The sequence below is a fragment of the Moschus berezovskii genome, chromosome 4 (genome assembly GCF_049115385.1).
Source record: "Moschus berezovskii isolate FMDL1 chromosome 4, NW_MosBer_1.0, whole genome shotgun sequence".
Classification (NCBI taxonomy): domain Eukaryota; kingdom Metazoa; phylum Chordata; class Mammalia; order Artiodactyla; family Moschidae; genus Moschus; species Moschus berezovskii.
In genome coordinates this window covers 14,570,489-14,594,943 of record NC_142463.1, presented here as the reverse complement: position 1 = coordinate 14,594,943, position 24,455 = coordinate 14,570,489, and the positions used below count along the sequence as shown (strand labels likewise).

The window sequence follows — 24,455 nt, the reverse complement described above, 5'->3', positions numbered from 1 at the left end:
GAGATCAAACTGAGGCCAGTGAAGATCCAGGTGAGAGAAGATAAAACCTGGGAAGCAATTGCAGGGAGGGGAAAGAAGCGAACTTGGGTGGTTTAGGGAATTTCTGTTTTAAAGATGGGATTTGGTGCTTATTGATTAGAGTGGAGGGAGAAGGGAGGTGTGAGTGGACCTCTATAAAAGTCAGCTCAGAGTCCTTGAATGCTCCAGCTGTGGAGATTGGACCAGAGCAGCCTCTGACCCTGAGGGCAGCTCCAAAGGCAGCAGTGGGACCTGGCTTGGTAGTGGCAAAACTATTGGTTCACGTAACAGCCTAAAGCAGTGGTTCAAGAACACAGGCCCTATAGTGAGATAGCCTGGGTTCAAGTATCAGATTCTCCACTTACTAATTTTTTTGCACCTCAGTTTCCTGATCTGTAAAATGGGGAAGTTGTGAGGACTAATGAAATTTATATTTATTAGGCATATGTAACAGTACCTATAGGAGAAGGAAATGGCAACCCACTCCAGTGTTCTTGCCTGGAGAATCCCAGGGACAGGGGAGCCTGATGGGCTTCCGTCTATGGGGTCACACAGAGTCGGACACGACTGAAGTGACTTAGCAGCAACAGTACCTATAAAAGTGGTTGTGTAGAGCTTCATTCAGTAAATAGAGATCCAATTAAAAAAAAATGGAGCCCCAAACCCAAAGCAAAAACCAAGCCTATACAGTTTAATCATGTCTCTTCTCTGGGGCTCATTTATCCATCTACATAAAATAAAGGGCTAAATGAAAAAAGAAAACAAAATTTTTAAAAATGAGTAATAACAATAAAATAAAGGGCAAGGCTGATAGCCTCTAATCCTGCAAGTGCTGTTTTCTTGATTTTTTTTTGGCGGGGGGAGCTTGGCCTGAGTGTTTCACACAATGACTTGCTAAGACAAGCTCCTACCAGCTTGCGAGGGCCAGTTATTAAATTTTCAGGAAATTTTCAGGATAGAACAACTGCTGGTAACTTGAAATTGGCTACAGTGGGAATACTTACACTCTGGAAATAGGCAAATGCTACAAACTAGGCCTTTCCCACTGCCCTCCTCCCCGACACCAGTAGTGAGATCCTTCCCCTCAACCAACACATAGACTTGCCTTCCAACACTGTCATCAGTGATAGAGAATCACAGGTCTCTCGGGCCCCCAGGGTCCTAATCACAGAATCTGCCCCAGCACAGCTAGCCCCGCATGCTCAGGCACGTGCAGGGCGGGAAGCAGAGCAAACTGGTTGTTCTCAGACTCAGGGTACAGTGGGTAGTGGTTAAGATATTGGAGTCTCACACACCTGGGATGTTATTCCAGTTAGATCTCTCTTGGCTGTGTGAGTTTAGCCAAGTTTCTCTCAATACTGGGGCTCAGTTTACTCATCTGTAAAATGGGAACGGGGACTTCCCTGGTGGTCCAGTAGTTAAGACTGTGCTCCCACTGCAGAGGGCATGGATTCTAACCCTGGTTGGGGAACCAAGATCCCACGTGCCACATAGCCAAAAAATTTAAAAATACTAATAAAGTAAAATGGGGACAGTCCTGACCCAGCAAGGTGGTTTCCAGGATTAAGTGAGACCGCAGTCAAGGTGAGAGGAAAACTTCCACGCCTGGGCCTGGTGCAGAGAGGTATTCAGTAAACGTTAGTCCATGCTGTTGTTACACCTCCACACACATTCTGGCTGAATGCTCCCTCTCACTCTCTGCATCCTAGAGTGGAAGGGCTCAGTGAGTTGATAAGAACAAAGGCAGAAACAGGCAACTCAGTTTTTCAGCTTTTATGAAAATTAATAACATTAATAGCTCACAGACATATACATACATACACACTGCTATATACATGGTCATTAAGTTATTAATTAGTCTCTGTATACAACGTTTCTACATTAGTGTTCCAGGCTAGGCCCCATCAGTCCGTGGCATATTCACAGTAGCAGTCCCTGGGCTTGGCCCCAGGGTGGTCACAGGGAGGCTGGCAGCTGATGCCTACCCCATGATAGGCACAGGAGGTGTCCTGGGTCGCTTACTATGAAGTCTTTAGCTCCCTTCCTGGCATCTGGAGACCAGCTATTCAGGGAGCAGGCAAGCAGGCCTCGATTCCTTGTGTGGCCTGGTGACCCAGGCCCTGTATATAGTGGCTTCGGGCCATCCAGTAGGCTCTAGAGGATGCTGGCCAGTTCTGTAGAGTCTGTGTCAGAGCAGCCTGAGCTGCTGGCCTCTTCCCTGCAGGAACCAGAGGAGACGGGTTGGAGGACGCATCCTTACTCACCTGCTTGTTCCCCGAGGGATCTTGGCTCTGCAGGCTTAGCTGACTGCTAGTGAAGTCGCTCAGTCATGTCCAACTCTTTGCGACCCTGTGGACTATAGCCCACCAGGCTCCTCTGTCCATGGGATTCTCCAGGCAAGAATACTGGAGTGGGTTGCCATTTCCTTCTCCAGGGGAACTTCCCGACCCATGGATCGAACCCAGGTTTCCCGCATTGCGGGCAGATGCTTTAACCTCTGAGCCACCAGGGAAGTCCAGGTTAGTCTAAATCACAGGACAGTGTTTATTCACTCCCACTCTCAGCCCAGAAACTGCTGGTAGGTTTGTTCACTGTTCCTGCTGCCCTCAAGGCACCCCAAGCTCCAGTACTACACCCTGGCCTGGGTGGGTTGATGAGCTGGCATAACTCACTCCACCCTGCCCTCTGGTCTTCACACTGAGGTCCTGCATGCCAAGAGAGCCGTGAAGAGTGTGGGCTCTGGAGTTAGAATACAGGGGCTCAAACCCCAGGTCTGCCCCTTATCACTTGTCACTCTTGCTGGTTAAGCCTCAGTTTCATCTGCAGAGTGAGAATTACAGGAATCTCTGAAGCCCAAGGCTGTTAAGATGACTACAGGAGATCATGAGTACACTCTCTAAAATGTAAACCCCTTAGGTGACAGAGATTTTTGTTTGTATCATTCACTAGACCAAGGCCTGGGACATAGGCTTCCCGTATACGTACTTGTTGAATGAATAAACGTAAAACCACTCAGCATAAGGCTCAAGAAACAGCAAAGGGCTCAAGAAACATTAACTAGGAGACTTCCCCAGTGGTCCAGTGGTTAAGAATCCACCCTCCAAAGCAAGGGGATGTAGTCTTTGGCTCCCTTCCTGGCATCTGGAGACTCATCAATTCAATCCCTGGTTGAGGAACTAAGATCCCACATACTGAGGGGCAACTAAGCCCACATACTGCGACTAGAGAGGCCCCATGCCACGACCAGAGCAGCCTGCATGCCACAACAAAGACTCTGTGTGCTGTAAGTAAGACTCGATGCAGCCAAATAAATAAATATTAAAAAAAAAAAATAGTAAAAAAAAAAAAAGATACATCAACTGCCATTGTGATGAATTGGCGGAGGGGAAGGGCAGAGGAGAAGCGGTGGAGGGGAAGACGTGTGGGAGCCAGATCCGAGCTTGGCCACTCTAAGAGGTGCTTTTCAAGGGCTTAGACTGGATGATGCCCTTCTGTCCACCAACCATCCCTTGCCCACTCACCTCAGAGCCTGCAGGGCCTTCTTGTTCTGCCGCCGCTTCTCCTCATCAATGGGGTACAGCTTGAAGAGCAGCAGGCCTATGAGGATGAGGACTATGGGAGCCATGGTCACCAGCATCTTCAGCGTGAACTTGACAAGTGCCGGCTGGGAGCAGCCACGGGTCTGGTACCCGGTGAAGCTGTGGGGCCCAGTGGTTACAGGAGTGGTGAGGAGGGGGCACCTGGGGCCTGCCCCTTCCCAGCACTGCCCAGACCCCCACCCCACTCACTCCAGACTGAGGGTGGAGATGCCCAGAGAGACTCCAGAGGCAAACTTGGTGAAGAAGACGTAGAAGGAGAAGAAGATGGGCTCGGTCCCGTGGATGTGGGGCTGCTTCAAGTGGAAGTCATCAATGACGTCGGGCAGCATGGACCTGTACGCAGTGGTGGCAGCCATGAGCACCCTCCCCCCTAGCAACCCCAGGCCTCCACTAGCCCGTGTGGTCCAGGTCAATAAGAGCACTCCTCTGGGAGCTGGCGGTTCTACAGTACACACACACAGTTCAGTGAAGAGATGGCAACTTCATGTGAATCAAAAAAGAAGGCTTCTTCCTCTGAGATGAAGTAGCCCCACATGTAGTTGCTCAGCTGGGCAAGTAAAGTGCAGGGTTTGAACCCCCATTTTCCACCCTGACTAGGTGTGCTCAGGTAGTTCATAATCTGTACAATTGTACTAGGAGGACCTGCCCCACTCCCAACCTGGACCTGCAGAAAGAGAAGTCCCCACAGATTCTCCCTAAGGAGTTTCAGAACTGGGAAGCTGGGAGGCTGGGGAACATACCAAGGTGGGCATATATATATGTATATTTATATATGTACTTACCACGGTAGTAAGAAGGCAGCTGCAACACTGATGCCAGCTGCCACAGCCACCACATATGTGACAATCAGGTTACTCTCCATGAGGGCCACCAAGATGAGAAATGGCACTGCTGACTAGGAGAGTGGGTATAGGAAGATGAGTCAGCCGGGAGGCTCCCAGGAGTAACCCCCAGATCAGCCAAGGCCCTACCCCTTCAGCCCCACTCACCGAGATTCCAATGTATACAGCTGTCTTTTTGCCAAAACGGGTTAGGAACCACTGCCAGATGGGGATGGTGACTGTGGCTGAGAACTGCGGAGGGGCACAGGGGGAGAAGGAAATGGGTTAGAGCCCTAGAATCCCTTCTGCCCTTCCCGGGACTCCAAAGGTGCTGCCAGCCCTGACCAGGAGAAGCCACATGCCATCACCTGGATTGCTCCATGACAGCTGATGGCTCTTCAAGGAGCTGGGACAAAGTCCTGATCTTATCTGCTGCCCTCTGGGCACAGAACTCTGAGGTCCGGCCTCCACGTCTTTGCTTTTGCTATGCTTTCTACTTGAACATCTAACCCCAATCCTTTCTTCTTTCCCCAGTGTTACTGAGATATAATTGACAAGAACACTGTACTAGTTACTAGTTCAAGGTGTACAATATAAAGATATCTTTTAAATATTTATTTTGCTCTGCCAGGTCTTAGTTGCAGCATGTGGGATCTTTTTTTTTTTCCCATGGTTGCAGCGTGCAAACTCTTAGTTACAGGATCTTCAGTGGTGGCATGTGGGAGCTAGTTCCCTGGTCAGGGATTGAACCCAGGCCCCCTGCATAGGGAATATGGAGTCAGCCACTGGACCACCAGGGAAGTCCCAATAAAGGTTTGATATATGTACCCAAACTCTTTCTTTCATAGTCCTACCTAAGCAACTGTGGGTCAGATCCAAATGTTCTAAGAAGCCTCCCTCATCCCTCATGACCTTGGGCCAGTCTGGGAAACATCCTCTGGCTATCCAAAGAACCATCTCACAGCCTAAGCCCCTTCAGCCACCCTTGGGGCCCCACACGCACCATGATTGCCAGGAGCAGATTCTGGAATTCGTTCCGAAAGCCCAAGGTGTAGGTACAAAACAAGGCGAAGTTCCCCTCCACCAGCTGGGGGCCAGGATGGCATAGCGGGAAGAAGGACAAAGAAACAGGTGATGATGGAGCTGAGCCTCGAAGACTCTTCGCATGCTCGGGGGACCTCTGCCACCCCACCCCCATTCCACCTGTCCCTCAGGCTCTGTCACATTCTAAGGCCTATCCCATCCTCTATTGCACTCCATCAGGCTGAGCATATCAGAGCCAGACTCACCATGAAAGCCAAGGAGGTGAAGAGGAAGCCAGCAATAAGCTTGATGTACGGCCCATGGCTCATGACCAGCCGGAGGCCCCGAAAGAAGGGCATCTGCTTGGTCTGCTGAGTCTCGTAGGATTCTGGGGGCCAGAGGGGACAATGAACAGGAGCAGAGGCCCCTCCCAGAGTCTGAGGCCCAGGCAGAGGGACAAAACTGCCCCACGATAGGGCCTGCACCCCTCCCTGGGACCCCTCACCTCTCTGTTCCCGCACGCCCAGGGTCAGGATGACAGCACAGATGACATAGATGGAGGCAATGACTCCTGCCGCCAGCAGGTATGCGTTTTGCTGTAAAGCAGGTAAAGATCACATAGAGACACAGTCAGTCAGTCTGATTTCATCCCAGCTCCCAGCAGCTCTACTCAATGACCTTGGATCAGTCCCTTCTCTGGGGGCCTCTCTGTCTCCATCTGTGAAATGGGAAAGTTAGCCTGGGCCTATTGCTGCTTCCCAAGGCTGGAACAAGCCCAGATGAACAAAACTCTAAGAAGGCCAGGATGTGGAGTCTGAAAGCCCACAGTTCAAATCTTCCGAAACCTAGTTTCTGCAACTCACTAGCTATATTACATTGGACAAATTATTTAGCCTCTCAGTGCAACAGCTTCCTTATCTGCAAAGTGGGCATATTAAAACTGTATGTAACAAATGCCCAACAAATTACCAACACTAGCCATTATTACTATTCTGAGGATAACTGCAAACCACCCCATCATTCCTCATCTTCCCCCATCCCTGACCTGCCAAGGACTCACCGTTTCTTTGATCGAGGTGGAGCTCTGCGTTCGATTGACTGTAGAAGCATTGGCATCCGGGATACAAGGCGAATCTGCTTGGCCCACGATCTGCCCCTGGATTGCTGTGCCCAGCACTGTACCTAATACCTCCACGGTCATCCCTGAGCAGAAAAAAAAGAAGCCCTTTGGAAGGGCCACATGGCTTGTGGGCCCCCAGGGAGGAAGGTCAGATGGATAGAAGCCCCAGAAGCTCTAGCCCCAGGTGATGGAAACAGCTCCAGATGGAATGGTTATAGGGTGGTTGGATAGATGGCATCTTGGCTCAAACTTGTGGCCTTGCTGTGTGACCTCTGCCTGGTCCTTGTACCTCTCTGGTCTCAAGAAAGCAATCAGTTATTTTTCAGAATGGTTTCACACCTTCTCGCAAGAGCAGAGGGCTGAGCCCATAAGGGAAGAGACGGCAGGAGAGTCAAGGAGTGGGGACCCTGGGCCCCTGGCTGGTCGGATCAGTGGGCGGGGGAAACTTACGATACGCAGTGGCGGAATCGCGCTCGCGCTGCTCCGTGCTGATGAACATGGTGAGAGCTGAGTAGGGAACGTGGAAGCACTGGCGTGGAAGAGAGGCCCTCGGCCAGTCAGACGACGGACAGACAGACGCGGCTTTGGGCACCAACCCCGGAGGCCCCAGGGACGTCCTCCCCTGCCCACACTCACCGTGACCAGCGTTTCAAAGATGCAGTAGAAAAGCAAGTACCACAGGGTCTGGCCCCGGTGGAAGTCGGGCACGAACCAGATGAGGAAGTAGGCAATGATGGCCAGGGGTGTGGAGAAGGTGATCCTGAGGGAGGGGAGAGTCTGAGTGGGGGCTGGATCCAAAACCCCAGGATCTGGGCCCGGCCTGGACTCTTCAGCAGTCCCACAGGGTGCCCGGTAGGAAGGAAATTCCTGCCTCTGGATCCACCCACCCCAGGGTCTCTGGGAAGGTACCGATGGCCAACCCTGGAAACCTACTTCTGGCCTACAATCCCGAGCATGGAGCAGGAGGTCAGACCCTCCAGAGTCTTGACTGCCTCTCCCCAGGGGTGAAGGCTACAGAGATGGGGGCTTTCTATGGGCTGGGGGATGAGAATGGTGGCTGAGACTTCGGGGAGAAGGAGCAGCCCCAATGCTGGGGTTCTCACCACTGTGTACATACAGGGTAAGGGAGGCCAACTCCAGGGGAAGGTTTCCTTCTGGAGCGGCCACAAGGGAGGACAGGGCCCCAGGAAATAACTATAAGCGGGGGTGGGGGTGGAAAAGGTCTGCCTCCCCACATGTGAATCCCATGGTCCAGAAAGATCCCACACACCGCAGAGCAACGGAAGGCATGCCCCACTACCGAGCCTGTGCTCCACAACAAGAGAAGCCCACTACCATGAGAAGCCCATGAACTGCAGCTAGAGAGGTCCCTGTTCACTGCAACTGCAGAAAGCCTGTGTGCAGCACCCAAGACCCAGTGCTGTCAGACAGAAAATAAAGAAATCATCTTTAAAAAGAAAAGAAAAGGCAGCTGAGAACCAAGGCCGTGGAGAACCGTGCTTAGAAGAAAGGCCCTCAACTCAGGGATCCAGTTCTGGTTCTACTACTATTAATAACTTGGTCGTGGGCAAGTTATTTAACCCACTCCAGTGTTCTTGCCTGGAGAATCCCAGGGACGGGGGAGCCTGGTGGGCTTCCGTCTATGGGGTCACACAAAGTTGGACACGACTGAAGTGACTTAGCAGCAGCAGCAGCAGGGCAAGTTATTTAACTGCTCTGAGACTCATTTTCTCATCTGTAAAATGAGAGTAGTAAGAATACCTACCTCACCACCTTCAACATTTGCTCAAGAAATATTCAAGGGCTAACTCTTGAGCTGAGCGCTATTCTAATGACTTGGGATGTATCAGGAAACAAAACAGACAAGTCACTGCCCTCATGACATTCACATGCTAGTTGGCAAACAAAAAAATAAATCTAAGATATATACTATCCAGCCTTAAAAAGGGATGAAATTCTGAAACATGCTACAATGTAAACCTAGAAGTCACACAAAAAGACAAATCTGGTATGATTTCACTTAGATGAGTCAGATTCACAGACAGAAGACAATTGGTTGCCAGGGGCTGGAGGGGAAGAAGAAATGGAGAATTAGTGTTTAATGGGTACAGAGTTTCAGTTTGGAAAAAGTTCTGGAGATGGTCGTGCAACAGTGTGATCATACTATGCCACTATGTTGTACACTTGAAAATGGCTAAAATGGTAAATTAAAAAAATTTTAAATAGTGTATTTTATCACACACACACACACACACACACACACACACACACACAAGCTACATAAAGTATTAGATGGTAATTAAGTGCTGTGGAAAATAGAAAGCAGGCTGCAGGGGATTAAGAGTACGGGGGTGCAATCCATAGCCAAGTGGCCAAAGTTGCCCTCATTGACAAGGTGACCTCTGTGCCAAGATGAGAGGGAGTTGGCCTTGCAGAGCTTGCGGGGCAAGGGTGCTCAGGCCGGAAATGTGCCCCAGCAGGTCTGGGGAGTAGCAAGGAGGTCAGGGGGCCGGAGTATGGGAGATGGAGCTTAGAGAGGAAATGGGATACCAGGGCTCTACAGGTCATTGTAAGGACTCTAGCTCTGAGTCATTGGGTTGAAGAAGTTAATATTAAAATGTAGACCAGTGCTTGGGACACAGTAAGTGCTGTGATTATCACACCAGGAAAGCCCAGCAGGAGACTTCAGGGAGCTGCAAGAGCTCTGGGCTGGGGCTCCGACCTCAGGTCCAGCCCTGCTGCATCTCCCATGTGACCATGCCGACACCCTGCCTCTCACTGGATGGCCTTGGGAACTCCAGGAAAGTGTTTGTCAAAGTCTTCCTGGTCTGAAAAGGAAGACTTAGAGTAGGACTGAGGGCAGCGGCTGATCTGAGGCCTAGGAGAGGGGGGTCCCAGGACTCATGAACCCCTGGAAGGCCCAGCCTCTTCTTACACTGAAAGGAGAAGGGATCCCAGGTCCTAACAGGTACGGATGGAGAAGAGGGTCACGTGTATCACATGGCAGCCTTCTGCACGCACTCACATGGGGGTGGGGGTACCACTCAGAGAGATATTGCCAGGAGGTCCCACCCAGACAGCCGAGGACATATCCAGAGACATGCGTCAGATCAGAAACCAGCCCGAAGGGCCCTCAGCTACTTCACCAAGCTGGCTGCCACACCTGCCCAGGCAGGCAAGATGGCCTCAGATCCTACCTCCCACAGGGAGGGCTTCCTCCCCTCCCCTTCCCTTGCTCCACCCCACCCCACCCCTCCCTTCCCAAATCCTCCCAGAACTAGGGCTCCCCTGGCCGCCCTCGCCAAAATACTCCCGTCCAAGCGGCCGCGCTGAGGAACCAAATGTGACTGAAAGTAACCCGGGTTACTGCCGCCTCAGGCTGGCCCGAGTGGCTGCCTGCCATTGGCTGTGCCTCATGAGGAGATGTGGCAGCAGAGCCCCGCCCCCCACCGGCTGCCGGGGAGGCGGGTACAAGGGCCCGGTCTCAGGGGCCGGCTCCCTGGGAGCCCCAGCATCCTGCGCAGGTAAGGCAGGCTCTCCTGTCCCCTGGGCCCGAAGCCTGGATCAAAGGCCTCAACCTGGGCCTTCGCCAGGGGCTGGCGGGATTTTGGAGGGAGGGGGGCCTCGTGGGAAAGGAAGCTGTGGTGGGGGGGCAGGGACTGTGGGAAGAGCTTTGAAGGCCTTGAAAGCCGGAGACCAGGTATGGGCGCCCCTGGGGCAGGAAGGCGCCCACTTGAGCCTGGATGGGCCAGAGATGAAAGGGGTATGTCCTCCTCCCCCCCCAACCACCAAGCAGGATGTCCTGGAGGGAACCAGAGCTCCGGCCTGTTCGCCTGTCCCTTGTGCCTGCCTTTGCCGTCTGATCTGTGGCACCACCTCCCCCAACCCTGCCTCACAGTCTGAAGCTGAGGAGTGTAGGCTTTGTATCAAAGGAAAAGGTCGTTCTCAGGGTCCAAGAAGCCAGAGCTTATGCACTTCCATTCTTGGTTTTATCTTCCACCCTTACCCCACCTCCAGGAGCCATTCTGCAGGGGTGCCCAGTTATATATTACTTAACATGTATCAGGCACCGTTCTAAGTACATTATATGCTGTGTGTGTGTATTAGTCACTTGGTCATGTCCGACTCTTTGCAACCCCATGGACTGTAGCTCACCAGGTTCCTCTGTCCATGGAATTCCCCAGGCAAGAATACTGGTTGCCATTCCCTTCTCCAGAGGCTCTTCCCAACCCAGGGATCGAACCCACATCTCCCGCATTGCAGGCAGATTCTTTACTGTCTGAGCCCCCAGGGAAGCCAAGTATATATTACAAAATTTAATTCACACCACAACCCAGTGAGGAAGTCATAATTATTATCTCCACTGTGCAGATGAAGGAACTTGAGGCTGAGGTGTTAAATGTCTTGCCCAAGGTGGTACAGCTATAAGTGGTCAAGTTGGTATTAAAACTGAGGCAGGCTGGCTCCAGAGTGTAACCTTTCAACCACTGGAGGAAGTGATGGAGTGGGAGAGGTTAGAATTCTAGTGTCATGGAAGGGAAAGGACCTTGGGGAGGAATGGGGCCTGAGACAGGGGAATCGCTCAGTCTAACAGCTAGACCAGCCTGAACTGGCAAGAGTTCCAGTGCCCATGACTGGACCAGCTGAGGCCCTGCTGAGGCTTTTGCCATCATTCCTTCTTCTCAGCTCCCAGTCTGTGACAAGCCAGAGGGAAGGACCACGGGGTAGCAGACACACCAGAGGCCCCGCCTTCTACCACCCTGAAGGAGCAACTTCTACTCACCAGGGCATGAGGCGGCCCAGGCGGGTCCAGCGAGATATGCTAATGCAGAAGCCCACCAGGGGGTCTGTGATGGCATCCCAAGCTCGGCCCACAAACAGGATGATGGAAGCAGAGAAAGGATCCACCTGGGATGAGTAACAGGAAAAAGATGACTCCCTCTTCCTTCATCTGATAGGCAACCGCAACCCTCACTGATGGGCAAAAGCAGGGCTCCCTCCCCACTTCAACCAGGCCATTAGGACCCTGTACTGCTCCTACCCAGGCCTCAAGCATCATCACTTGCCTTGTTAATAATGACAACAACAGTTCCCCAATAGCAGTGGTACTGTGTGTCTCCTGAGAAATTTTCCCAGATTCACCCCCTTCTGTCTTCCCCTCCACCGCCCTTGAAAACTCATCAATTAGAATGAATCCAGATTGCATTTCCTTGTCTCCCTCTCACAAGCCCCTAACCACCTGATGCCAGAACGAGCATTTGAGGGACTTCCCTAGTAGTTTAGTGGCTAAGACTCTATTCTCACGATGCAGGGGGCCCAGGTTTGATTCCGGGAGGGGGAATAAGATCCCCCATGCTGCAACTAAGTGTAACTAAGACCCAGGGCAGCCAAATAAAAGCAGAGATAGCATTTGCTGGGTCCCCACAGTGGCCCTCAGTTTTCCCATCTGTATAATGGTGTTATGATCCCTGTCTTACAGGGTTGAGCTCTATCTTGGATGTGGAAAAAGGATTAAATAGAAAAAATGTCAAGAAAGTAGGCTGTCACTATCACTACCCATTAAAGTTATACCTTTGCCTCCAGCACTTCTTGGCTTAGAGACAACTTTTCTGGACTCTTCTTTATTCATCAAGGCTCTGCTATTACTATCAATCCAAGAAGATGGAGAGGACTTCCCTCATCTGACTTTTCTAACCTTTACATTTTGACAGGGGGTTAGTCATATTTGCACCCCACTTAGAACCCAGGGCATGGGAGTTGCTTGAAAACTAGCCGCTTAAAGGGAGTCATTTGTCCTTTCTGGGGCTCGTGTTCCCCATCTGTAAGTGAATACCACTAAGATGCCTTGTTTGCAAAGTCAGAAGTTACATGCAAAAGAGAGCAGGTGTGTGCACCCTGAGAGCCTTGGCAGTTTGGCCTCCCACTCTTGCACCAGACAAGGTGAATTCTCAGGATATCAGGCTGCTGGCCAAGGAGCCCTGTGACACCCTAAGTACCCTGTGAGGGTTCCTCTGTCCACTTGCATGCCTCTGCTCCTTAGGTGAAGGTGGGATGCACCTCGTCCACAGGCCTGACAACATCCACCAACCCCTGAGCCAAGCCAGCTGACTGCCGTCCAGCTGGGGACATGGTGTGCCAGTCTCTTCTAAGAACATCACAGCGGGCTTTATTCTCTAACACCATTGCCTACCCCTCCAGGCTGTTGCTCTTGCCAGGCAAGGGGGAGTTGCCTGACCTTGCCAGCTAAGACTCCTGGGGCTGAGAGACTCCCCTTCTGGATATTCTCCAAAGCCTTATTTCTAATCCACTGTGACTCTAAGAGGCAGAAGTGTAGGGGTGCCTCGTCCCATTTCCCAGTTGAGGGGAAAAACCCTAGCCTAGAGTCCGTTGTCTCTCCCACCTTGGGATGATGAAGGAGCCCTAGGGAGTTTAGCTCACTCACCTGAGCTACATCCAACAGGTAGATCTGCAGGAAGAACCCCAGGGCACATCCCGTCACCTGGTAAGGGGCTCCCCCAACTGCATAGCAAAGTTTGTTGCAAATGGACAGCTGTTTTTTCTTCTTTGGTTCCTTCTGGGAAGAAGAGGAAAGAATGAAGAGACCCACGAGACTGACCTCCATTCTAGAACTTTCCAGAGCCAGGACCATCCCTCTAACCAACTCTGCCAGGAAGGATAAGTCTGCCTTGTCCTGTTCCCACCCAGGGAAAGCCCACTTCTCACAAGAAAAGAGAGGTCTTTTCTGTTTTTAAAAATCTGGAAAAGGCGAGTTCATACTGAAGAAGTAGCCCCTAAGCCACCTCACCCCAACCCCAGATCCTTATCAGTACACCATCCCTTAATGACCCCCCGAAAGGCCTCAGTCATGTTTCTTTCCAAGTTGAAGGGGGCGTATGCTCCAGCAGTGAACCTGTCCCCACCTGGCACCAACTGCCACACCCTGAAAATCCTCTTGCTGCCAAAAGCTGCCTAAGCCCAGGCCTGGCTCCCGCCATGGTTCAGAGGGTAGAACCCACCTGCCTACTGGGTGAGAGCTCTAGAGATCTGTAAGGGCCCAGCCCAGTTGGCTGTAGGCACAGCTGTTCCTTCCATCTGTCCCAGAGCCTCCCTGGCCCCTGGAGGCAGCCAGACCTTCAGACAAACCCAGAAGATGTCCTACCCTCCCTCTCCCTGCCCCCCCTCCCCCAGTGCCCAGGGGATCTTGTTGTGGGGACTGGGGGATAGGGGGTAGGAAGGCCTCTAGGTGCTGGGTTGGGCCCTCTCTGGGTGGGGCACTAGGGAGGTTAAGGTTGCCCAGGGAAAGTAGATTACTCATACATTGCAGCAGCATTAATTGCTTACCCAGGCTCCTTCCAAAGATCGGTTAATAAAATTAAAACGAAAAAGCAGTCACCTCCCAGGCAGATATATTGCCTGGGATCCCTCTCTGGGGCCGCCTGATGTCACTGGGTCCTTCATTACGTCCAGAGAGCTGGGAATGGGGCCGAAAGTCAAGACAGGCAAAGCGCAAAGTGTACGCGCGGGCCGATACCTACACTCACACAGAGCCTACCGGATGCGGCTCCTTTAAGAGCAGAGCTCTTGTTTTATGAATGAACTTGATCGGCCCTCGCCGCAGAGTTGAGAAGCTAGCGTAGGATGTGGGGGTGGGGAGTAGGCGGATGAGAGATGGGGGACCAAGGTGGGTTTCCCAGATTTCTGGGGTCTCCCTGCCGCCTAGAGCAGCAAACTTTAGCGGCTGATCACAAAGGAACGGAAACCTACTAGGCAGAGCCCGGCACTACGTGGAGCTGCCGGTAAGGCTGCTCTCCAGAAATGCCCAGAGTTGGGGTGGGCAAAAGGGGTGCCTGGCGCCTATAAACCTTTTCCATCACTCCCTGCCTCGAGGGCACCCCCAGGGCTCTCTCCTGCCTCTGGGTTCTTCTGTCCCCGGCTTAGCCCAATGTGTCCCAGAACCAGGCTTATCCCGCGACGCCCCCATCTTATCCTGGCCCCCCATCCCAGACCATCCACCCGGAGTTGCGGGGACCTCACCTTCACCTGGACAGGGCGTTCACCGGCTTGGAGGATGCCGGTGGGCAGAAGTCCCGCGGCGGAGCCGCTCTCGGCACCCTCTCCTTTGGCCATGAACCGCGGGCCACGCCGCCCGGGGACCGGGAGGCCGGGATGCTCCTCTGCTCCGCGGGCCTCCACTCCGCCCGGGCTCGCGTTGTAGTTGTAGCCGCCGCCGCCACTTCGGTCGCCGCACACAAGTTAACCCGGCAGGCGGCTGGGCGAAGCACTCACTCCCCTGCACGCCCCCCGCGCCTCTTAAAGGTTCGCCCAGCCCTCTCTGATCTGGCCAATCCTGGAGCTTCGCTACCCCGCCTCCAGCCAATCCTGGAGCCCGCCGGTCCTCCCGCCTGCCCAAACCACCCGGCTGCTAGCTGGTGCCATCCAGCCACGTTCTCTAGTCCGGAACCCGTATCCGGCTGCGCGTGCTCCGCGCACGCAATCTTGGGGGAAGGCCTGGAGACCCACCTGACACACACGAGGAAACTGAAGCCCAAGGCTAGAAGTGACCTGCCCAAGGACCCCCAGAGTGAGTTCTCCCAGAGCGAGATCTACACCTCATGACTTGGGACCCGCAGGTCCAGGAAAAGTAGGGGCTCCAAAGCCCACTGCCCCCCTTTAACGTCTGGAGTCAAGTCGAGTCTCCTTCTGCTCTAAACCTGGAGTATGTAGCGCTGGCACTTTCCTAACCGACTCCCCTTTCTCTTTCCCCAAGATGGACTATTTCTTCTTAGGACAGTGGCATCTTTGGGGTCCTCATGATGACAAGGTGAGGTAAGGAGGCAGCTCAGAGGCAACGCGTCGCCTCGGGCAGAAACCCCCACTTTGTGGAAAGGAGTGGAGACCACAGCCATTAGCACACAATGATAGTAACAGCAGCATTTTATGGAGAACTTCCTCCAGGCTTGACGTGATCTCCTTCATCCCTTTAACCACTCTGTGAGGGTGGTGCGATTATTATCTCCGTTTTACAACTAAGGGGAGGAAAACTCAGAGACATGAAACCACTGTAATGTGGCAGAGCCAGGGCTAGAAGGTTTTGCCCCATTTCAAAGCCTTCCCTCTTCATAGCACGGCACTATCCCTCTCAGCAAAAATTAGAAGGCTGAACCTGTCTCCCCAACAAGAAGCCCTGGGAGATAGGAAGCCCAGAGTTGAAACAGTCAAGGAAAGATTTGAAAGAGTGCTGAATAATCTGCTCCTTGAAAGAAGGTGGGAGGGGAATTCCCTGGCAGTTCAGTGGTTAGGACTCTGAGGGCGCTGGATCACTGGTGGAGAATTAAAATCCTGCAAAGCCTTGTGAAAGTGAAGTCGCTCAGTCGTGTCTGACTCTTTGCGACCCCATAGACTATAGCCTACCAGGCTTCTCTGTCCATGGGATTTTCCAGGCAAGAGTACTGGAGTGGATTGCCATTTCCTTCTCCAGGGGATCTTCCCAACCCAGGGATCGAACCCGGGTCTCCCACATTGCAGACAGACGCTTTACATCTGAGCCACCAGGGAAGTCCTTGGGGTCTGGCCAAAAGAAAAAGAGAGAAAGAAGATGGGAGGCCAGAGAGATGTCAGAAAACAGTCTTTTACCACCTGTGTGTCCCTTGTGTCACCATCACTCCTGGCTTCCCAGACACTCAAGAGGCCCAGAGGGGGCCAGTTGGCGCTGACCAGTGAAGTGATTGCTCAAAAGCCACTCACTCCTGTGCCTGTGGTTGCTGTGTCAGACTCCTTTTTTCTTTCATAAAATCTTATTGCCAGCAGGAGAGATAAGGTCTCGAGGCCCCTTGATAGCCACGCCAAGCTTCCTCATCTGCCCTAGAAAATCCCCATCTTGGTACACAGATCTTGGCCACTGCTGAGAGCCAAGGTGAGGCAGCTGAATTGGTGCAAAGGTCCTGGACTGGCCCCCATGGCTCTGCCATAAGCTGTGTGACACTCTTCTGTCTCTGCCCTTCTCTGGGCTTGAGTCCACAGCCATAACATCCTCAGCCCTAGAGGATTACAACTGCATCAGAAGTGATTTAGACTTCAGTCAAACCTTGAGCTCTCGGAAGGTTAGAATCACATCTTTTCCACGCCTATATCCCCTATATCTGACTAGCTGGGGGCCTGATTCATAGCAGGAACTTAAATATGTGTTCAATGATGCATGCTCAGTTTCCCTGAGGGACAAGCACAAGGGGAGCCCATTCAGAAAAGCCCCAGGCTCCTCCATTTACTAGCTGTGTGGTTGATCCTGGGCAATCCAGTTAACTGTCCTACATATATAAGGTAGAGATATTAAGTGACTACCTGTTTTGAGTATGAAACCAGAAAATTCAGGGAAAGTGCTTAGCACAAATGCCTGGGAGCCGAGGCTGGGCTGGTCCCCCCTCTTGGCCCGATTCCAGTCTGAAAGTGTAGCAGTGTAAGATTCCAGATATGGCCTGACCAAGTGAGAACAATAGGCCTATTATTTCGTGCAGTCTGGACACGACACATTGTTAATGCAGCCTAAGACTGCTGGGCTTCGGAGTCTTTCTCTCCCATGACTAGTTCCCATCAGGTTGTGGTCAATCAAATTATTCAGATCCTTTTCACTGGAGCTGGGGTCAAGTCAGGTCTCTCTCCGACCCTCTGCTTTGTGTAGTGTCTCCCCCTTTATGAAGCTCACAGGACAATAAGCAAGTGTCTTCTTATTTCAGCTTGTTGAAATTGTTTTCAGTGCTGGTTCTATTGCCTCCTGTTTCCTCCCCCTTTCGGTTTATTTTTCTGTTTTTGTTTTGTTTTTTAAATTTTGGCTGCACCCTGTGGCATGCAGGACCCTAGTTCCCCTGTCAGGAATCGAACCTGTGCCCCCTACATTGGAAGATGGAATCCCAGCTACTGGACCAATGGAGGAAGTCCTACTCCCTCTCTAATTTTAGATCCAGGCTGCTCCTCTCCATCCGGTCTGTTGATCGGAACAGAGTCCCACAACGCTCCACTAGAGACACTCTTCACCACTAACTGAATTAGGGCCCTGCTATATTGCCTAGAAAATCCCATGGACAGAGGAGCCTGGTAGGCTACAGTCCATGGGGTTGCAAAGAGTCAGACACAACTGAGTGACTTCACTTATTATACAACAGCTCCCAATTATTGCTGGGCAAGCACTGTGCTAAGTGCTTTATGTATATACCATCTCATTTCCTCACAACATCAGTGGGTAGTTGATGAATCTGAGGCTAAGAGAGGGAAAGCAGGGACTGGTTTTACATGCCCAAAGTCAAGCCCCTTTTTCTGACCATGTGCTTGGCTGTAAATTTGTCACTTAGAAATGTTGTTCTCCGGCTGCACACAGTCCTGACCATGTGCCTCCATGGCTGTCTTGGCTACTCTCACTCCTACCCTCTTACCCCTCACCACCAGGCCTGGAGCCCAAGGGGTTTTGCTGAGGCTCCAGTCCAAGGTGGGCAAAAGGCAACCTTATCAGCTTTATTAGCCTCAGGAACCTGAAGCAGGAACCTGGACCCTTTGTTCACAGCAACATTCTTTTCATCTAGGATAGCAGTGAGAACAAGGGCTTCTCCCTGAGGAGCAGAAAGGCAGCTCCCCACTCAGTGATGAAACTACCCTTGTGGCCATCCTTGACCTTTTCTAGGTGTAGCCTAGTCTCACAGCCAAGGGCAAATGCATTTCAGAGCTCCCCTTGTTGCTTTCCACTTGTCTGTGCCCCCACAGTGCGCCATGCCCAGCCTGAAGGGCTTCTTCATACCCTAGTGTACTCCCCTGAGGGCCTTTGGGGAAGGCCGCTGGGTCCCCTGAGCTTCTTTGGAGACAGAGGAGCAGAGTTAAATGCCAAGGTTAGAAGGACAGGTCACTGGCTTCATAGTCTATCTCTACCATACAGTTTGTGCATGTGTACGAGCTCAGTCGTTGAGTTGTCTCGGACTCTTGCATCCCTATAAACTAACCCGCTGGGCTTCTCTGTGAGATTTTCCAGGCAAGTGTACTAGAGTGGGTTGCTGTTTCCTTCTCCAGGGCATCTTTCTGACCATACAGTTTACTCCTGGGCAGATTACAAAATCTCTTTGAGCCTCACTTTCCTCAGCTGTCAAATGAGGATTATAATTCTGTATATCTCACAGTGTAGTCATGAGGATTAAGTAGGGTCCGTAGAACAGTGCTTGGCCTTTAGTAAGAACTTAAGCAGAATTCCCTGGTGGTTCAGTGGTTAACAATCCACCTGCTAAAGTAGGGGACATAGGTTCAGTCCCTGATCCGGGAAGATTCCACATGCTGTGCAGCAACTGAACCTGTGTGCCACAACTACTGAGCCACGCACTGCAGCTACTGAAGTCCACATGCCCTCAAGTGCATGCTCCACAAGAGAAGCCGCTGCAGTGAGAAGCCCTCTCCCCAGGCCTACGCCTAGAGAAAGCCGGTGTGCAGCAACAAAGGCCCAGCGTGGCCAAAAAATACATAAATAAAAGTGTTTTAAATATTTAAATGCCCCAGAGAGCTTCTTAACTCTGTTCAATAAATAAATAAATAAAAACGAAGAGTGTGGATTGCCTTTTAAAAATATTTGTCATCATTATCAGCATCACCACAGTCACTATCATCGGTAGTATTGATTAGAGTGGTGAAACCACACCAAATAATGCCATTTAAGTCAGAGGGGAGAAAATTTGATTTAATTGGCTAGGGGCTAGATTTATATCTGGTGATTCAAGATGGTTTTTCTAACCCAGTGGGGTGCTGCCAGGACAGGCTAAGGGATTGTTGCTAAGTGAAGGTGTTGTCAGGTGCCAGGGTTGTCAAGTGGAATAGCAATCTGTTATCCTGTGGTAAGATCTCTTTAGTCCTTAAATGGCAGATCTACCACCCTGACTTCTGGAAAAAAGGAGCCCAGTACATGCTTCAAAACATACTTATCTCAACTTATGAGTTCCTGCTTAGTCACTCAGTCATGCACTACTCTTGCAGCCCCATGGACTGTAGCTGACAAGGATCCTCTGTTCATAGGATCTCCAGGCAAGAATATTGGAATGGGTAGCCATTCCTTCCTCCAGGGGATCTTCCTGACCCAGGGATTGAACCCAGGTCTTCAGCATTGCAGGCAGATTCTCTAATGTCTGAGCCACTAGGGAAGCCCATACTTATCTCAAGAGCCACTGGTAAGTTTATACCTTGGTTGGTGCTTATGGCAGAAAGCAAAGAGGAACTAAAGAGCCTCTTGATGAAAGAGGAGAGTGAAAAAGTTGACTTAAAACTCAACATTAAAAAAATGAAGATCATGACCTCCAGTCCCATCACTTCATGGCAAATAGATCAGGAAACAATGGAAACAGTAAGAGACTTTATTTTCTTGGGCTCCAAAATCACTGCAGATGGTGACTGCAGCCATGAAATTAAAAGATGCCTCCTCCTTGGAAGAAAAGCTATGACAAACCTAGACAGCATTTTAAAAACCAGACAATACTTTGCGACAAAGTTCCATCTAGTCAAAAGAAAGAAAAGTGAAGTTGCTTAGTTGTGTCCAACTCTGTGACCCCATGGACTGTAGCCCACCAGGCTCCTCCATCCATGGAATTTTCCAGGCAAGAGTACTGGACTGGGTTGCCATTTCCTTCTCCAGGGGATCAAACCTGGGTCTCCCGCATTGCAGGCAGACACTTTACCGTCTGAGCCATGGTTTTTCCACTAGTCATGTATGGATGTGAGAGTTGAACCATAAAGAAGGCTGAGCGCTGAAGAATTGATGCTTTTGAACTGTGGTGTTGAAGAAGACTCTTGTTGAAGAAGTCCCTTGGACAGCAAGGAGATCAAACCAGTCAATCTTAAAGGAAATCAGTCCTGAAAATAATTGGAAAGACTGATGCTGAAGCTGAAACTCTAATACTTTGGCCAGCTGTTGCAAAGGGCTGACTCATTTGAAAAGACCCTGATATTGGGAAAGATTGAAGGCAGGAGGAGAAGGGGACAACAGAGGACAAGATGGTTGGATGGCATCACTGACTCAATGGACTTGAGTTTGAGCAAGCTCCCGGAGTTGGTGATGGACAGGAAGCCTGGTGTGCTGCAGTTCATGGGGTTGCAAAGAGTTGGACACAGCTGAGCTGAACTGAATAGTGGTGTTCTGAGGCCTGAGGCCAGGAAATGAGCAGGCTGAAGAGCTTAGCGCTGGGCAAGCATTGGAGTAGCCTGAGGCTAAGCTTTTGTTTGCCCTGGGGGGAGATGAAAGGGCAGAAAGTAGAAGGGAGAGATTCTTGAGGGTCCCAAGAGAAGCTCTTCGTGTAGAAAGTACCTAAGAGCTCTTCTGAGGCTCATCTGAGGCTACCAGTTATGAAGTAGAATATCTCTGGCCATATCAAAACACAAGGATGTAACAGCCATCAGCAATTTCAGGCCTCTAGATGTGAATAAGGGCTCCCAAAGGGAAAACAAAGCCTGAGATCCAGCAGATGCTGCCACCACGTTTCCCCCCACCCCGCCCTATGATTGCTGAGGAGCTAGGGGATGGGGGTTGGGGGGTAGTAAGAAATCAGAAAAACAGGATGCGGGTCCCAGATACTTGAGATGTGTATGAATGAAATGACTTTAATAATCCCAGACTCTCGCATCTTCCCATACATAGAAGAGTGCTAATTTTCTTAACTTGAGAATCCGATTTTCCTTAATTAACAGTAATCTTTGATGTTCAGACTGCCTGCCCTGCTTTGTTACAAACTTCTATATATCCTGACTCCTTCCTCCCAGCTCCTTGGAGCAGTTTCTCAGGACTACCAGAGACGCTGCCTTCCAGGCTTGAAGTCATAACATTCTCACCAAATAAAACACATTCTGCTTTCAGGTTGTGACTATATTTTTTAGTAGACAGTTTTGGCAACCTACATGAAGGGACCCAGAGCAGATTCCTTCTCCTCCGCCTGAGCTCTACAGGAATCTGGAGCCTTGGTACCAGCAGAGGCCCCTTGTGCCCATCCATCTCTTTGGGAGTTCAGACAGATTTGATTGAGTCTCTTCTGGTTCTCGGATCTCTCGTATTGGTTTAAGATCCTGAGTTTTATTTGGTGGGGTATTTGCCCCTCTCACTCAATCCTGGGTATTCATTGGAGGGACTGATGCTGAAGCTGAAACTGCAATACTTTGGCCACCTCATGCGACGAGTTGACTCACTGGAAAAGACTCTGATGCTGGGAAAGGTTGGGGGCAGGAGGAGAAGGGGACGACAGAGAATGAGATGGCTGGATGGCATCACCGACTCTGTGGACATGAGTTTGAGTGAACTCCAGGAGCTGGTGATGGACAGGGAGCCCTGGCGTGCTGTGATTCATGGGGTCGCGGAGAGTCAGACACGACTGAGCGACTGAACTGAACTGAACTGAACTGAACTGCCCCTCTCACTTAAAAGTTCCTGGCGGGGGAGGGGGGCGCACCCAGTTGAAAAATAGTGGGGGCCACCCACAGGCTAGATACTGAGTGGGACTCGGTTGAAAAATACTGAGGAATACCCCCTCCCAGTTGTAAGACACTGAAAGGAGTTGGTTAACAGATAACCAGGGAAATACCCATCCAGTTAGAAGATACCTTGAAATACCCAACGAGGCATCGTCGGATCTTTGTTGAGAGACACTGAGGTTGCTACATTGTAGGAGGCTGAGCAGTCTGTGATGAGTAGTTAGGTAAGAGCCTGATCTGACTCTTTTCCTCAGTTTGGCTGCCTTAATAGAATTTGTCGGGATAAAAGTGAAGATATTCCATGAAAGCTTTACTCTGAGGAAAAGGAACATAGCTCCCAGCCAGTTACAGTTTTCTCAGGTGACTGAGAAATTTATGGGAGTGGCAGAGGCTGAGTCCTCTTACTGAGCAGTGGTCCCATAGAGAAATCCTCTCATTAATTAAAAACATTGCTCACCTGGGGGAAACAAATAAGAACTGAACATTCAGTGACTCAAGCACCTCCAGTGATCTGAGACTGTCAGAGATAGATTCTGAGACACAGACGAGCTAAAACAACTCTGGGGTGACCCTGGAAGGAGTTACGCTCACAAGCAGCACACAGGGCCACCACATGACTTTGCTAGGAAATTTTTATCCCTGACAAATTCAAGTTAAAATGGGAAATAGAATTTCTCAAAAGCAAAACAAAGGGCATCAGAAAGTCAACCTCTGACTAACACCCCAGCCAGATTCATAAGGAGCTCATACTTGCAAATACCTAGTTAACTGGAGAAATTATATTTTAATTGGAGAAATTATACTAAAGGGAATCTTACCCTAAAAATTGAGGGGGTCTTTATTTTGTATGCAAAGTTAAAAACTGGTTTAGTAAAACTTTAAACAAAGGGAAGCTCACATTTCTCTGTGTCTTCAGGTTGTAAATGTTTCTACCTGATATTCCTAGTCTGTTCTGTGTTCCTGGGTTAATTTGTTTGTTTGCCCTATTTCTTGTTGTTCAGCCACTCAGTCATGTCTGACTCTTTGCGATCCCATGGGCCACAGCACACCAGGTTTCCCTGTCCTTCCCTATCTCCAGGAATTTGCTCAAACTCATATCCATTAAATCGATGATGCCATCCAACCATTTCATCCCCTGTCATTCCCTTCTCCTGCCTTCAATCCTTCCCAGCAACAGGGTCTTTTCAAATGAATTGGCTCTTCACATCAGGTGGCCAAAGTATTGGAGCTTCAGCATCAGTCCTTCCAATGAATATTCAGGGTTGATTTCATTTAGGATTGACTGGTTTGATCTCCTTGCAGTCCAAGGAACTCTCAAGAATCTTCTCCAGCACCACAGTTCAAAAGCATTAATTCTTTGGCACTCAGCCTTCTTTATGATCCAACTCTCATATCCATAAATGACTACTGGAAAAAAACATAGCTTTGACTAGATGGACATTTGCCTCTGTTTTTTAATATGCTGTCTAGGTTTGTCAAAGCTTAAGAAGCAAGTGTCTTTGAATTTTACAGCTGCAGTCACCATCAGCAGTGATTTTTGGAGCCCAAGGAAATAAAGTCTGTCACTGTTTCTATTGTTTCCCCTTCTATTTGCCATGAAGTGATGAGATCAGGTCGCCGAAGAATTGATGCTTTTGAACTGTGGTGCTGGAGAAGACTCTTGAGAGTCCCTTGTACTGCAAGGAGATCCAACTAGTCCATTCTAGAGGAGATCAATCCTGGGTGTTCATTGGAGGGACTGATGCTAAAGCTGAAACTGTAATACTTTGGCCACCTCATGCGACGAGCTGATTCACTGGAAAAGACTCTGATGCTGGGAAAGGTGGGGGGCGGGAGGAGAAGGGGATGACCGAAAATGAGATGGCTGGATGGCATCACCGACTCTGTGGACATGAGTTTGAGTGAACTCCGGGAGTTGGTGATGGACAGGGAGCCCTGGTGTGCTGTGATTCATGGGGTCGCGAAGAGTCAGACACGACTGAGCGACTGAACTGAACTGAACTGATGAGATCAGATGGCATGATCTTAGTTTTTGTATGTTGAGTTTTAAGCCAGCTTTTTCACTCTCTCTTTCACCTACATCAAGAGGCTCTTTAGTTCCTCTTCACTTTTTGCCAGTAGGGTGGTGTCATCTGCATATGTGAGGTTATTGATATTTCTCCTGGCAACCTTCATTCCAGCTTCAACTTCATCCATCCTGGCATTTTGCATGATGTACTCTGCATAGAAGTTAAATAAGCAGAGTGACAATATACAGCCTTGATGTAATGAAAACTAAAGTTAAAGGTATAGAAATTGGTGGCAAAATTTAGATAAAGGTATATAAAATTGGTATATTTAGATGACATTTATATATGAAGACTTCCCTTGTGGCTCAGCTGGTAAAGAATCCACCTGCAATGC

At 50.4% G+C, this 24,455-nt stretch overlaps 1 protein-coding gene across 7 annotated transcripts; it reads right to left on the bottom strand.

Annotated features, from left to right (window-relative positions):
* Nucleotides 1-708: 708 nt before the first annotated feature.
* MFSD2A (MFSD2 lysolipid transporter A, lysophospholipid) lies at nt 709-14,880 on the bottom strand. Of its 7 annotated transcripts, none has more exons than XM_055403365.2 (14): nt 14,616-14,880; nt 13,024-13,155; nt 11,365-11,489; nt 7,218-7,341; nt 7,032-7,110; nt 6,522-6,664; nt 5,967-6,057; nt 5,728-5,849; nt 5,442-5,525; nt 4,607-4,690; nt 4,400-4,512; nt 3,807-3,950; nt 3,540-3,716; nt 709-1,723 (listed from the first exon to the last, which is right to left on the bottom strand). In XM_055403365.2, exons 1-14 carry the CDS (start codon nt 14,706-14,708, stop codon nt 1,657-1,659), a joined length of 1,578 nt encoding a protein of 525 aa, XP_055259340.1. In that variant the 5' UTR covers nt 14,709-14,880; the 3' UTR covers nt 709-1,656. The 7 variants fall into 7 exon arrangements, with proteins under 7 accessions (XP_055259340.1, XP_055259342.1, XP_055259343.1 ...); XM_055403367.2 differs by having other exon boundaries at nt 13,024-13,152; XM_055403368.2 differs by having other exon boundaries at nt 14,622-14,880.
* Nucleotides 14,881-24,455: the final 9,575 nt, after the last annotated feature.

What these genes read in the sequence shown, in the direction of transcription:
- MFSD2A (XM_088835170.1), bottom strand. Translation starts at nt 14,708, where the DNA reads ATGGCCAAAGGAGAGGGTGCCGAGAGCGGCTCCGCCGCGGGACTTCTG. An exon ending in CCACCTCGATCAAAGAAACG is followed by an intron (nt 6,058 to 6,521) that starts GTGAGTCCTTGG and finishes CCTGCTTTACAG; the next exon opens with CAAAACGCATACCTGCTGGC. An exon ending in AAGGCCCTGCAGGCTCTGAG is followed by an intron (nt 2,237 to 3,539) that starts GTGAGTGGGCAA and finishes TGGTTCCTGCAG; the next exon opens with GGAAGAGGCCAGCAGCTCAG.